Source organism: Berghia stephanieae, chromosome 1 (genome assembly GCF_034508935.2).
Source record: "Berghia stephanieae isolate SIO BIC M18660-M18661 chromosome 1, UCSD_Bste_1.3, whole genome shotgun sequence".
Lineage (NCBI taxonomy): Eukaryota > Metazoa > Mollusca > Gastropoda > Nudibranchia > Aeolidiidae > Berghia > Berghia stephanieae.
Window position 1 is genome coordinate 33825433 of NC_088360.1, and position 16093 is coordinate 33841525.

The 16093-nt window shown below is 34.5% G+C and overlaps 1 protein-coding gene across 1 annotated transcript in view; it reads left to right on the forward strand.

The window, feature by feature from the left end:
- LOC144972478 (neuroendocrine convertase 2-like) overlaps nt 1–15614 on the forward strand; it is a 100953-nt gene extending 85339 nt beyond the window's left edge. The window contains exons 9-14 of the mRNA XM_078913737.1: nt 5460–5675; nt 7287–7387; nt 8136–8369; nt 9250–9414; nt 10440–10672; nt 12340–15614. Coding sequence (XP_078769863.1) covers nt 5460–5675; nt 7287–7387; nt 8136–8369; nt 9250–9414; nt 10440–10672; nt 12340–12407 — 1017 coding nt within the window. The 3' untranslated portion in view covers nt 12408–15614. The remainder of the gene's footprint in view (nt 1–5459; nt 5676–7286; nt 7388–8135; nt 8370–9249; nt 9415–10439; nt 10673–12339) is intronic.
- Nucleotides 15615–16093: the final 479 nt, after the last annotated feature.

A 16093-nucleotide genomic window follows, 5' to 3' on the forward strand; every position in this document is an offset into this window, starting at 1 on the left:
AACATTCCGTACTCAAATAGGAAGGAAAAGCCGTGCCATCAAACCCTCTACTCTTTTGGTTCCTAAACCCTTGGGATTGTTTGTGTATGTAACCAGTCCTTTGAAGTACTAAATATGAATAGGTTTCATAAACGTGGCATAACTATTTCAATAGCAGGATTTTTATAGGCCGTTTCTTAGGTTTGCGGGATGTAAAAGAACGACGAATGATGATCTTTATTGACGATCAGCATATATTTAGACTTGAAAATCAGATACCATCACTCTTCCACTAGAGGATCAATTACACAAGGTATATATCTAGTCCTCCTGAAGAGTGGTTTTACACTTCCAGTGAAAAAGGAACCAGTTTTTTGACATCACACTTTTCTTTCCTGTTATCTTAAAATGTTAGCATCAATAGGGTCATGTCGTTATGTCTCGTATTTATACTTTGACATTTAAAAGGCTATTTAAATTTCTCTCAAATCCATCGAGTTCCAGACTGACTGGTTTCAGAATACGTCAAAGCAGGTAGCCTAGAATTACAAAGGCATGTTAAGAATAAATATAACCAAAGTGATTGAACTAAGATTTGAACTATTTAGTTTAAAATGCCAAAGACTGGAGCTTCACGCCAGACACCACCTGACACAAAGAAAATGTGTGACTGGCATCAGAATTTAATCAAAGGAATTTCCCAAGTGTCTAAAATAGTCGTTTGGTGTCAGTTCCATCCCCCCCCCCCCACCCCATCCCCCCGGAAGGCGTGAACTGGGTTCGAAATCAAAATTTTGGGATGTTTTCATTTGAGATGAAAGTAAATGAGAAACAAATCAATAGATTGTATTTTGTAGGAATTTTCAGGGACTTAAGGCGACATTTGCCATGAAAAATTACAACCATGATTTAGAATGGCTGTTACTGACGGGAGTGTATATGGCGTTGAATTCTATACTAAATGCTTTGATTCAACATACTCTCTCTTTAAACTCCTCATGAACAGGATGTAAACAAAATTTTAAACAACTAAATATATATATATATATATATATATATATATATATATATAATATATATATATATATTAAGGTCACTCACGTTTTATTTGCCGATACAATTGTTTCTATGTCCTCCATTTCGTCAGTCGACATTTACGGATAAATGTCGACTGACAAAATGGAGGACATAGAAACAATTGTATCAGCAAATAAATCGTGAGTGACCTTATTTATTTTATATGATCTCACCAACATTATCGAGCACTCTCGTACCTACAAATACCCACCGACACTCATATATATATATATATATATATATATATATATATTATATATATATATATATATATATATATAATGTATTATAGAGAAGTGGGTTACTCATCAAGATACCACTACCATTACAAGAAAATGTTTTTTAATATGAACTTTTACTTTGTTCCTCCATTAATGCGACAACTGGTGACTAATATTAAAGAAATTGATTAAAATGGAGGTTGCTATACAACATTTACAGAGGTTATGATTTATGTGGCATATATATATATATATATATATATATATATATTATATATATATATGTGTGGTGTGTGTGTGTGTGTGTGTGTGTGTGTATGTGTGTATTACTCGAGGCCATCACCTACTTATTCTCAACTGTCCACGTCCGCTACCAAGTGAACCAATACGCCCACTTTGTGAAATTCTAGAAACCTGATATTTAGTCTGAGAACGAACTGAACTGAGCTGGAGAAAAACAAATTCTCTTCATGTCACCTGGGGCAGGATGAGTGACAAGATGGATCAGAAGAATTAAAAAAAAATAAAAAGAATTTTAGTCCTAGTTATGATTACCAAGATGTTGACGGGTTCCAAGATACTGACGCACTCTGGAAAAAACACATGTTATGATTTTGGTCAGAAAACCTGTCTCTCAAATATCGATAGATATAAATTACCATCGGCTTGTCAAAAACTCTCAAACATGAGAATTCTTAGAATACGTCATTGAAGTCCTAGGTCATTTTGATCAATCGATATTTGACGGACGGGTTTTTTCCCAAAATTTTAAATATTTGTTTTTCCATTGTACGGCAGAACAGCCTGCCGGTGTTCAATTTCTAGCAATTTGCTGCCAAAAGATATGATAAGTTCATCTTTCAAATGGGGAATTTCTCGACAAGCTTTTATCCTTATTTAATATTCTTGGGAGACACTTTTTAAAGTTGTTAGCTTTGAAGCAGAAAAAGCAAAATGTTTAATTCAAATCATCTTTCCTTCCATAAAATTGTAATTAATTACATTTCCAACAATATTCCAGATGGGAAATGTAGACATAAGTCTGTTTGTTATTTTTGATTTTGTTTTTTAATGTTTCTGTTTGTTCGTTTTTGTTTCGTTTTTGTTTTGTTTTTGGTTTTTGTATTTTGTTTTGTTGTATGTTTTTCATTGTTGTTTTTATTTTTTTTTTTTTATTAGCCTTTTCGGGCTTTTTTTGGTTTTTGTTTGTTTTTTTTTTTGGTTAGTTCTTTTGTTGTGTATTTTTGTTGGGTTATTTTCACATTTTTAAAAACAATATGGATGATTGTGGGTTAATAATTCATCTCATTAGAGGACAACTGTTTATAAGAAAAACTCCAGTCTATAATATCACAGTATTCCTTTTACCCACGATGTTTTATTGATTTTCTTATATCTTTCACTTCCGGCGTCTTCCTTCAGGGCAAATTCCTGTCTACAACAGCGCGTCCCTAATTGGCTGGGTATTTTGTGTACATAGTCTCTTTTCTGATCAAGTAGCTACTTCTCTGCTATCCTAGGACAAAATAACTTTTCCATTTTTGGCCATGAATGTTTTACTTCAACTCTGTCGTACTCTGAAAAAAAAAATACATCTTTAAAATTTGGCCAGAAAACTTGTCCTTCAAATATCAATCGATTAAAATGGCCATCATCTTGTCAAAAATTCTCAAACCTAGGACTTCTTTCGATGTTTGAGAATTTTTGACAAGATGAGGGTCATTGAAGTCCCAGACGTAAAAGCTTTTTAAAAAGATCAGGATCATTTTAATCGATCGATATTTGAAGAACGAGTTTTCTGGCCAAAATGTTTAAAATGGCTTTTTCAGAGTACTTCAGATTGTGTCCTGGACTTAAAATGATCCTCAACTTGGCAAGAAAAAAATAAACAAACTTAAACCTGAAACTTTTCAGCAGTCTCAGATTTATTTATTTATTTATTTATTTACTTAGTTAGTTAGTTAGTTAGTTAGTTAGTTATAGTTGTTAGTTGTTAGTTATTAGTTAGTTATATATTATGTAGTTATATAATTTGTAGTATGTTGTTGCAATTCGTATCTAATTTATATACGACTGCACTTAGTTGCTGTCTGATAACCCAATTTCTTATGGGCTCATTGTTGTAATGGATATCTAAAAAAAATGACGCAAAATGTGTCCATTACAACGATGTTAAACTGGGCACACTAGTGGATTTTTATGTCAGACCTGCATATAAGTATACGCTGATAAAGGCCTATACTTGAGGTTTTTACTTTAATTTATTAAGAGAGCAATTCTGGTCAAAATAATAAAAGGTGGTTTTTCGGTGTACGGCGGTTTGGGTCTAACTTCAACCATGTTGTCACGGTGAGGCATCATGGGATATCACTGAATAGAAAGCAAGAAAGACTAAAAGAAAGAACGAAAGAGACCCCTATCACCCATTATTGATTTTCTAGACCTACCATCGGTACCATTCCCACCAAAGTTTGACTAGAGTAATCGTTTGAACCAACTAAACACCGATTTCAATTCAATTCGTGTAATATATAAATTTATGACAATATACAAAAGGTTTTCCTTCAATGTTTGGGGGGGGGGGGGGGGGGGTCCGGATAGCGCATTTGTAGAGCGTACGCTTCGCACGCAAAAGACCGGGTGTAGTCGATATTTTTTTTCCCGACCTCTCTGTCCACCCTACAGCGATTGGGTAGCTAGATCTGTTAGATTTGGCGGAAAGTACTAGTGCAATATCCAAGGGTAACAAGTATTGTCGGTTTAAATGCCATAGAAACAGGGATAAACTCCTGTTTATGAAAATATTCGCTTAGGTGTTTTCTTAGAAAACTGATTGCTCCCAACAAGTAGGGGATTGGAAAACATCATACGTAATGTACATTAAAGTATTGTGCACCGATGGCTCCTTGTCCGTAAAAAAGTAGTCGATTACATTTGTTAACGACAGGAGTGATGGGTGAGGGTGATGGGAAGGATGAGAAGAAGAGAAAGAAGAAGAAGAAGAAGAAGAAGAAGAAGAAGAAGAAGAAGAAGAAGAAGAAGAAGAAGAAGAAGAAGAAGAAGAAGAAGAAGAAGAAGAAGAAGAAGAAGAAGAAGAAGAAGAAGAAGAAGAAGAAGAAGAAGAAGAAGAAGAAGAAGAAGAAGGATGAAGAGATTGAAGTTTCATATAATAATATAATAATAACTCGAATTGGTATTCAATCATCGCATAATATATCATAAGAATTTCTCCATCCCTTGTTGCCATCGGTACCAGACAGAATTCTCTTATTATTCAGATGTAGTTCTGGCAATTTTGAAGTGGATTGGAAGCGTTTAATCCCGGAGAATCACAGCCAGTTAATTAGTGCGTAAAGTAATATTTATCGAGCATTCTTTGTCGTAGAGAAGATTTGTGAGATCAACTTTTTGCCTAAGTCGGTCACCGATTAAATAGAAGTAATATTTCTTAACGCCGTAAACACTTGTTTTTAACATAAAGTGTTTTTTTACACTTTGTTTTCTTTGCAGTCATTTTGCTTTGTTTTTTGTTGGGTTTTTTCTTCTTTTTAGTCATTTTGTTCGGGGGGGGGGGGGGAGGAGGATGGATTGTCGTTTTTTTTCTGGTGTTTTTTTTTGTGTTTTTTTTTAGGGGGGGGGGGTTGTTGTTGGGGTTTTATGTTTGGTTTTGTGTTTTTGTTCTGTTTTTTTTTTTATTGTTCTTTTAGAGGGGTATTTTATTTTGTTTGTTTTGTTGTTTTTTGGTGTTTTTCTCTTTTTCTGTTTTTTCTTTCTTTTTTTTTTCTTTTTGTTGTTGTATTTTTTTTGATTGGCAGTTTTGTTGTCGTTCTTTTTGGGGGGTATTTTATTTTGTTTGTATTGTTGGGGTTTTTGGGGGGCTTTTGTTGTTTCCTTTTTGTCGATTTTTATTTTGTATGGTTGTTTTGTTGTTGTTCTTGTTATTCTAGTTTAGGGAGGAGGGCTTTGTGGGGTTTATTTTTGTTTGTTTGTTTGTTTTTGTTATCGTTTTTTATTTTCCTATTTTTCTATCCATTCAAATCAATCTATTCCCTTTGACTCATTATCATTTGGGAATCCCATTCTGTTTTACAACCCAAAATTAATTTTAAAATAATACATGCAATTTATTGACATACACTGAACATAATGTTATTTTGTTTTGTTTTTGTCTTGATATTCCAGGGGCGCCACGGCAAGGGCAATATCTATGTGTGGGCATCAGGAGACGGTGGACCCAATGACGACTGCAATTGTGACGGCTACGCAGCAAGCATGTGGACCATTTCCATCAACTCGGCAACAAATGACGGGACCACAGCGGGCTACGACGAATCCTGCTCTTCCACACTGGCCTCTACTTTCAGTAACGGCAAGAGCAATTCTCGGGACGCTGGAGTGGTGAGTTAACTATTATAATATGGCATTCTGAAAACCTCATCTCTAGAAATTTTGGCAAAGATTATTTTAAAATGTGTATTAACCCTCTCCTTACCAACTAAAGGAAAATCGACACATTCCTTACATACAATCAACATTTTTCTTATTCAATTTTTTTTGTACATCATAAAAATTAAAGAAAATGAACAGTGGTTTGTAGAGTAGATGTTTTGATAAAGAAATTATGTATCGGAAGAACTTTACTGCTGTTGTTTTTGAGTGATAAAAAATATTTTTTACGTTAGTTGGGTGTTAAGTTTTGGGGTAAATCCTGAAAATGGCTGATGAGGAGAGAGTTAAATAATAATATTGATAATAATACGGATGATAATTATGATAATATTGTGCTAAAAATAAGAAAAGGACGGAGAAAATAATAATAGTTATGACTACCATAATGATGACGAGAAGAAGAAGAAGAAGAAGAAGAAGAAGAAGAAGAAGAAGAAGAATAATAAGAAGAAGAAGAAGAAGAAGAAGAAGAAGAAGAAGAAGATAATAGCCATTCTCCGGAAGACAGACTCTGTTACCTGTCTGCCACCATAGATGGCCAAAACCTTATATAAGTGTAATATAAACAAGATGGCCTTGGGCTTTGATTATAAAAGCTTACATCCGAAAAACTAATGCTTACACCTAGGGTGCGTGGTGTGTCTATAACGTCAGGTCACGTCAACACGTTGAGTGGAAGAAATCAGACTAATGAATGTGACAATAATGTGTGATGTGTACTGAGATGTTTACGTCGTTGAATGCGATAATAATTGCTTTCCTGAAAAGTGGAAAGAAAGAAAGAGCAAGAGAAAATAGAGAGATATTGAGAGTGTGGGAGAGAAAGAGAGTAAAGGCTGTGAGTGAAGGAGAAACGAGGGGGGGGGGGGGGGTTGGTCGTCATGGATTGCAGATACCAAGGAGATAATATTGATTTACCTAGGTAGGATAGGTAATTGACGTAACATCAATGGTAGATGGCGGTTTATTGAATTACATACAACACTGTCGGGAAAGAATTGTAAGACACGGCCTTAATATTTCATGTGTCTCGTCCTATATATTAAGTGTTGCTGTTGGCTAGTGACTTCTTGAAAAGAGCCTTGAGCACGTTTAGTGGATATTGCTCTATATAAATGCTCAAGAAATGCTCAAAATGTGTTTTTGACAAGATAAAAATTTGAAAATGCATGCATCACGACTACACAGTGCTGGTCGATACCGGAAGAAAGGGAGAAGATAAAAACCCTTCCAATTAAGTTCTCTTCGCCTATGGATTGTTAGATTGTTGTCAGAAAATAAGAAAATCTTAGCTTTGATTTGTTTTTTTAAAAATCAGTACCGAGAAACGTGGGGAGAGATGTTTCTCATCGTGAATGGAGAATTGAGAGTTACCATTAAGGAGAGACACTAGAAGACCATACAGTACTTTCCGCCTTGTGAGATTTTAACCCAGCCACTCTATTAACAATGGATAGCATCTAGGCCGTTAATGACGTACGTTTATGGCAATTTTTAGGTTGTTAACACATTGATCTGTTCTTCTCTCTATAACTTAAATGTATTTGACTTTCCATCTAGGCCACGACTGACCTCTACAACAACTGCACAGCCAGTCACTCCGGTACATCCGCTGCTGCCCCTGAGGCTGCCGGTGTCTTTGCTCTGGCTTTGGAGGCCAAGTAAGTATCCGATCTGATGTACTTCTACTTTTGGGGCCATTTTTGCTTTTTCAGACAAAACCTGATGTCGTGGAGTTGTTTTGTTTGTTTTGTTTTTGTTTTTGTCTTTTGTTTTCGTTTGTTAGTTTGTTGTTGTTTTTTTTTTTTTTTTTTTTTTGGGGGGGGGGGGGTTGTTGTGTTGTTTTTTCTTTTCTTTTTTTTATTTGTTGTTTTGTTTGGGTTTTTCTTTTTTGTTTTGTTTTCGGTTTTTATGGGGTTTTGTTTTTGTTTTTTGTTTTAATTTTTAAAAATTTTGTTTACTTTTTGTGTGGGGGTTGCTTTATTTTTTGGGGTCTTTTTCTTGCTTTGGTCAAAAAAAAACTAATCTTCAAATTTTTATTGATCAGAAATTACCCTCGACCTGTTAACAATCTCAAACCTGACTCTTCTAATCTTATGTATTTCATTCACATTTTTATTCAATCCTTGTCAATATTTTCAACTGAGGGAATTGAACAGAAGCTTCGATTTGATAAACACAGAAAGATAATGCGGACTTTTCTGGTTTTCCCCTTGATCAACAAAACTCAATGAATGGAACACTAAAGATCGTGTTCCATTCATCGTGTTTTGTTGATAAAGGGGAAACCCGAAACATCCACATTATATTATGTCTTCGTTTATTAAATTGAAGCTTCCACTCAATTTCCTATTGTAATTTATTCCTTTAGAGCAGCAACACTTTCTTTTTCATATTTCTTTTCAACAGTAAAAATCTAACATGGAGGGATCTCCAACATCTTACCGTGCTGACCTCAAAGCGTAACTCCTTATACGACTCAAACGGAATCCACCACTGGAAGCTGAACGGAGCTCATATATTATTCAACCACCTGTTTGGATATGGCGTTCTGGACGCCGCAAGCATGGTGGATTTGGCACACCAATGGCGAGGCCTCCCTGAACGATTCCACTGTAAAGCTGGAACCGTCACCGGTGACAAGTAAGTCATAATTTTGGATCTAATCAGTGAACTGTAAAAAAAAATGGCATTTAATATTTGGCCAGAAAACTCGTCCTTCAAATATCGTTGATTTAAATGACCTTCATCTTGCAAAACCCCTCAAACCTGTATTTTTCGCGAGGTCCCAGGTTTGAGAGTGTTAGCCAAGATGAGGGTCATTTAAACAGATCGATATTTGAAGGAAGAGTTTTCTGGCCAATTTCTTTTTTAATACGTGTCTTTCCATAGTACGACAGTTAACTGTTTTAAAAATACTATGTTGACAAAATACATTTTTTTCTTTTTAGTCCGAGATATCTTTTCTACTGAGACGATCCCCGATAATTTGGTTAGTAGATCACTAGCATTACACCCAAAGAGACCAAGATCGATCCCGAGTGAAGTTATTCTGACTGTCAATCCAGCAGTGATTGGATACTTGGGTCTGCCTGTTAGATTTGGCGGAATTCACAAATCTGATCTTTTCCTTTTCTTTGTATTAACTGTCATATATTTATATCTGCAGGAATGACAGGGTATTTAAAGGTCTTTTGACATATGCAACCATTAACGATAATGATATGATATGATATTCTTCCATAAAATGAATACTCGTTTCTATGAAATAAAAGACCAAATAATTATCATGACGAATATAATGTCTCAAGCAACGTGTACTTATATGCAGGTCTGATAACCCAAAATGTTACGGGCTCATTGTTGTGATGGAAATACTCTCAAACCAACGCAAACTATTGTCTGTTACAACAACGTTAAAACAAGCCAATAATTGCGTTAGGTTAACAGGCCTGCTAAAAGGGGTACCTCGGTCTCAAGTATAAGTTCACATGGGACTTAATTTGTTTCATTCACCCTACAGGGATTTTTCATTCTCCAAGAAACTAAGCATGATCATCAATACTGACGGATGCGTCAACACCAAGAACGAGGTGAACTATCTTGAGCACGTCCAAGCATTTGTCACACTGAAGGCGTCTTTTAGAGGAGCTGTCACCATGTATCTCACCTCTCCCATGGGGACCACGTAAGTGGGTGATGGGTCTGTGTAATTAAATGGATAGAATAAATGAAGTTGACGTCACTCGGCTCTTTTATATATATATATATAGAATTTTGACCGCCAGATAATTTCTCACGAAAGTCACTCTAACATATCATACTATAACGTTAAAGATTACACACAGTTCTGAAGTAGACATAAAGTAATAACAAAAATGATTTCACAAAGATATCTATTCTGGTTTGAAACAGTAGATAACATGTAAACAGCAGAAGACAACATGGCAATTTTCGGTCAGGGTATGTTGGTGCAAAAGGGTTCTGTTTCGAGAATCTAAGAACTTGAGTTTTCAAAATTGTGCCTGTAAAATACAATACTTTATATACGTAATCCTTATTTGCGTCATTTCCAAAGTCGAAAGTTAAGTTGTCTTACAAAAATGTTCACCATTCATACTATGATTGGCAGATTGCAACTTAACTAAGCATGCGTTTAGTTTGATAAATGCTTTTTAGGTGATATAAAATACTTGACTCTAAAACATAGTAAGATAATAGTAATTTAGCGTATAAAATGTTAAGTTACTTTAGCGCTCACACACACACACACACACACACAACATATATATATATATATATATATATATATATATATATATATATTGTGTGTGTGTGTGTGTGTGTGTGTGTGTGTGTGTGTGCAAAAGTAACTTAACATTTGGATTTTTGTTACCCTTTTACGTTTATATGTGTCTTTTAAAAACATTTTAGGAGAATTCTTTATAAACAGATTAAAGTAATGATGTGAAAACGAAAGAAAGATATCGTTTTAAGTTTTTCTCCTTTATCTATACTGCGGTAGACATTTTGTCTGAAAAAAATGAAAATAATGGAAACTTTTGTTCAGACTAATAAATAAAACAAGAATGGGGCAGAAGTTAAAAATGTAAAGGAAGGGGATTTGATTCGAATTCCAATTCTGGAATATAATTTAGTTGTCAAATCTTGTTCCATCAGTTTCTTCATTTCTTCCATTCTTCCATCCTCTAGTTCCATGATTCTAAGCCAGAGGCCTAACGATGATGATGACAAGAACGGGTTTACCCGCTGGCCATTCATGACCACACACACCTGGGCCGAAGTGTCTCATGGAACCTGGACTCTAGACATTGTTATGGAGCCTGTCATTGGGGCCAAGACAGACGTGGGGCACGGTATATTCAAGGAGTGGACATTGGTCCTCCACGGTACCAAAACTCAGCCCTATGCCAACCAGCCAGCAGGTAAGGGACGCATACTAAATATGACATTCTTCATTATAGAAGGAACGAATTTTACGTCACTCAGCTCTTTGTTATTGGTTTTTGTCAGCCATTTTGGTGAGTAGTTCTCACTAACATATATCAATCAGACTATAAAAGTTCAAGATTGCACATAGTTTATTGTGTTGATACATTTTATCCAGCTGGCGGGTGTTGTGTGAGTATTTTTCCTATACGCATAGCATTAACAGCGATAACAGGAGGTGACAAACCTGTATCTTTCATTTTATCTAGGGGGTTGTCTTACGCCAAACCGACATTTGGTCTAGCTCTATCAAAAAATGGTCTGCCTCCTATCAATTCAATATCTTCTTATCTACTCGTGGAAAACAACACTGCCCTACACTTTTAAAAAACGCGCTTTTAAATTTTAGCCAGAAAACGTGTATTCCAAAATGACCCCACACCTTTTTAAAAACTCTAAAACCTGTGACTTCAAGTGAGGTGAAGATCATTTTAATCCATCTATCTATATTTGAAGGACGAGTTTTTGGGCAAAAATGTTTGAAATGTCTCGTTGTTTTTTCAGAGTACGACAGAATAAGACAACAGCTTAACGCGGGGGTCCCGATAGCTCAGTTGGTAGAGCACTCGCTTCACACGCAAAGGGACCGAGATCGATCCCGGGTTCAGTTGAGATTTATCTGGCCCACCTGTCCACTCATCAGTGATTGGGTAGCTAGGGCTAATTGATCTGGCGGAAAGTTACTTTGCGATAAAATAGCGTCCTATCCAAAGGGTAGCAAGCAATTACTATTGTAATTAAAGTCCGGCACCATGGCTCTGAAGGACTACTTTTTTATGTGGTAGATCAATGTACTACTCGGTGTGTTCTCGTTGATTAGCACTGTAGATTTTAGGCTACAAATATAGAAAAAGGTTAAAGTCTAACGTCAAACCCTCCATGGCTCTGACGGACTTTGATGTGTACTTCTTAGGCTCTGATGGACTTTGATGTGTACTTCTTAGGCTCTGGTGGACTTTGTTGTGTACTTCTTAGGCTCTGACGGACTTTGATGTGTACTTCTTAGGCTCTGATGGACTTTGATGTGTACTTCTTAGGCTCTGATGGACTTTGACGTGTACTTCTTAAGCTCTGATGGACTTTGATGTGTACTTCTTAGCCTCTGACGGACTTTGATTTGTACTTCTTACTGCATATATACTGTATTTTATCTTATGTTTAATATTGTATTTAAGTCCTGTTTTATTTTTAGAAAGGTTGTGGGGGGCAAGTAGCATTTTTATCTTAATTCTTGCCAGCTGTGAATTAAATTTCTCTCATAATGAAATTATAACACTGCATTTGTGATCAATCAGTATTTTGTTGAAAAGAACATGATGCTTTGTAAAATCTAAGCTTAGCGTATAGATTTCGAGTTAATAATATAAACAACTCACTTGAAAACGGGGCGTCTTTGAAGTCTTAACTATATGCATGTGAAACATGGACCATAATGAAGGAGATCGATGTCTTTGAGATGTGGGTATACCGAAGAATCCTGAGAGTACCATGTCTTTCTGGTATATTTTTTCTAAGATCATTCTGATACGTTTTGTTTTTAAGTAACTTACTAATTATTGTTGTCCCATATTTTCAAATTCTTCCTCTTGTGTTCTATCCTCAGACAAAATGCGCCACGAGAAGTTGTACCTTGTCCGTCGTGCACACGAGAGCGGAGTGGTGCAAGAGTAGATGAAGAACTCACCCACGGAAAAGAAACACGGCGCGTGCTGATTTGATTGGATTAGCAGTTTGGAGATATAGAAATGAAATTTATCGTCTCATTAATCTGTATCCCATTGTTAAAATTTTCTGTTTAAAATTCCCATCATCGATAATTAACAAAAATGTCCAGGCATTGTGGTATTGGTTAAATCACTGAGCTTAATGGCTGATTTAATCATAGACGACAGAAAACTCAGGAAAACAATAGAATCATTAAACTTTTTAAACAAAATTATTTTTGAAATCTTTTAACATCTGAAACGTCAACTGTCCTTTATTGTAATATGTTAATGGCAGGGTACTATGAGATCAATACATTCATTTCGTCTATAGATGCTATAATAGTAGAATATTCTCGATTCTTGCATTAGCACTATTTTAACACTATTTTAACACTATCACGAATCACTTCATTTCATGTCACTCTTCCAGAGAGTGGAGTAGGTAAACAATAACTTATTATTTATATATTAAAGCATATGAATGAAATGAATTGTTTTACAATGTCGACATCCAAGTTTTAGTTTTCCAAAGTCCAGTGTGCGTTGTAAGCTATTTACATATAATATGAAAATTCTACCGTTTGTAAACGTATGAAGAGCAATGTTTCATTTGCAATATCATTCTGATTATTATGTGCAGGTTAATCTAGATACATGATAGAGTTTTCTGTTGGAGTTGTTGAGCAATTCCTATGGGAAATATTAGGAATGAATAGTATACGATTCACAACACCCGGATTGAAAAAAGTTGACTTTAATAAATGACACTCCATATCAGTTTAAATCGAATTAAAATAAAAATGTTGACTTCAATATAAATAACGTTTCTAACGGCAATTTGACACTATTTTTCCCATAAGAGGAATAAAAAACATTGATTGATAGATAACGAGAACGGCGTGTATACGACAAAATGCCAACAGCACATGAGTTCATTCTAGACGTTAAAAACATATCGCACCGTTCAGTCTCAGATCTCCCAGTTCAATCATTTTTCAGCTCTGTTGATTTAACGTTTGCTAAATAAGGCATAAGTTCGTCGTCGCGATGGCGTAACGAATGCACTTCCGTTAAATGTTTTAAACGATGCAATAAGACAATAATATAGTTGGCCAAAAGATCAACTTTCATCTCATTACTTTCATTATGTTACAATATTCTTTGTCTTCTTGTTTTGTTACCATTATAACTGAATTGGATTTTAATCTCTCTGTGGACTTTTATTAGGTTATCAAAATATTCCTTGGATTAGTTTGTACATTTTCTACAAAAACATACCGTAGGTTTTTACTTTTGTTTGTTTGTTTTCGAAAGAATTAAAAATAACTGTTATAAATCAATGTTTAATTCTAAATTGAGGTTCTATGTGTTCTTGTTCATCCCTTTAGAAATAGGAGATTTTTTCTTATAAACTGATAAAAACATCTTTAGTTTTTTTAAGTGGCCAGAAAATATTTACACCATTTACCAACATATTTCGATGACTTCAACTTGTGGAAATGTTTTACTTCTAAAACATATAGGAAAACACTTTTTACAAACTGGTAGTCATCTTAATTGTAATATGGAGTAAATTATAATCTTGTCAAAATGGAAAATGTGTTTTTGTCATTGTGCGACAGATTTGTAACCAACCCGTATTGTCTTATGATAATGTATATATTAATATATCATCCCAAATCAAACGTTTGCATGGATAATGTGATAAAAATCTCATATCAAATGGTTGATGAGATTTGAGGAATATTGTTAAAAGTGACTGTGATAATTGTGGTTCATGAAAGACGTCCTTGTTTTCGTCCTATAAATAATTTTGTTTCAGTGAAAATCTAAATCAAATTCTTAAGATAAGATTTGATTTCTTTCCTTCATTTTGTTATGTATATTGAACCGACTTTCCCTGTTGTGATATTTTAAAATTGTTATTTTGAATTTTTTAATTTAGCAAAATTATGTTTTTAGATGATAATTGTAAGGTTTTAGAGACATGTTTCACTATTTTATTTCACTTTTAGAAAAGTAGATATGATCAAATGATTCCAATAATATTTTTATGTTTTTAAGAGATCATCATGGACCCCCTCTGTGTTATTCCAGTTTGAATATTCATCATTTTAAGTCATACTATAAATCATCTAATGTTTTACGTCCATCGTAATTGTAACACTGAATCAATTTTGATTTTCATCTTGCATGTGGTTTCACCCGATTATTTATTACTACTAGACACGCATTTCATCGTTTCGTGTTAAAATCACAAGAACACTATTTTGGGCAATGATCAGCTCTCCCAATTTCTTTGAATTAAATATCAAAGAAAACATATCAAAACATTGTTATTTAGATTACCTAAATAGCTTTTCAATGCCAGATTTTCAAGTAACTTTGGGTGATTGGTCATTTTTGATAATTTTTAATGCAAAATCATTAACGAAGAGTGAAATTTTTCAAGCACTGCATTGAATTTTTAGTCTATTATTTCCTTCATTTTTAGACGTAATGTCAATTTATTTAATCCCTAGAATGTTCGTTTACAAAAAGAAATTCGGAGAGTTGTTAGCTGATTGTTAATCTATTTTGTGATTAGTCCTGTCTTGTGTCGGTGGTTTCAAACAAATTGTGTATTCAAACAGAATAGCATTTGAAACATTTTCCCCAATTGGACTACAATAATCTAATAGAGACGACAAATTATCGGAAATAGAAAAGCAAAATGCGCATTCCAGAACAAGACTAAAAAGAAGGAAGATGTTATTGTCTACGATTTTATTCTCCCTTCTTTTCCATAATAATGTCAAACATTCCCCTATCCATTGTAATACATTGATGTTTAATGCCCTTTAAACTGTGAACATCACTTAAGCGTGGCATAGATTTTGAGATCCTTTGAAAGCAAATAAGACACAAGGGTGCATCTAAACATTTCTGTTTTAAGCTCTCTTGAGTTTCAATTGAAATTCACACCAAGGGCACCCACAATATTTACTATGGTGTGGCATGAGTTTCCTAACACTCTTGGTCTCCCATAAGGAATCCAGTATAATTTTGAACAATGAAAATTCTGTAGTTTTGTTCATTTTCTACAGAATTGATAATTCGTTCCTTGCATTTGGTTCCACTCGCAAAATGATAAAGAAAGCAAATAAAGTTGTTGAATACAATTTCGTTTCAATACTTGTTTTGAGTTTCTTATTTTCAAAATTTACATTCACGTCTTGGTGATCTGAAAACGTTTATTTGGACTATTGAGTCATCCAGATTTTCAACCAATGGCATGTAACCCATTAAAGAAAAAAGACATCGAAGCCTAAATTTATTCCAGTTTCTGTGGCGGTAAATGTACAATAAATAATAAATGTAACAATAAATGAATTGCTTACTATCCTTTCGACAGAATGATAGATATCAAAAAAACACTTTCTGTCAGATCTAACTGATCCAGCCTCCAAATTGTATTTTGTAAACACGTGAGTAAGAAAAACACCTCAACTAAACTCTTGGTGGACAGCGGCGGTCTTTTTCTTACGCTTTATCAATTACTTGGATCAGTCAGACAAAGGAGCATGTATTGTGTATAATAAAGCAAAAATTCAACATTTCAGATTTGTTCGCACGTATTAAATTCTGCTCCTGAAAACTAGATGAAAACAT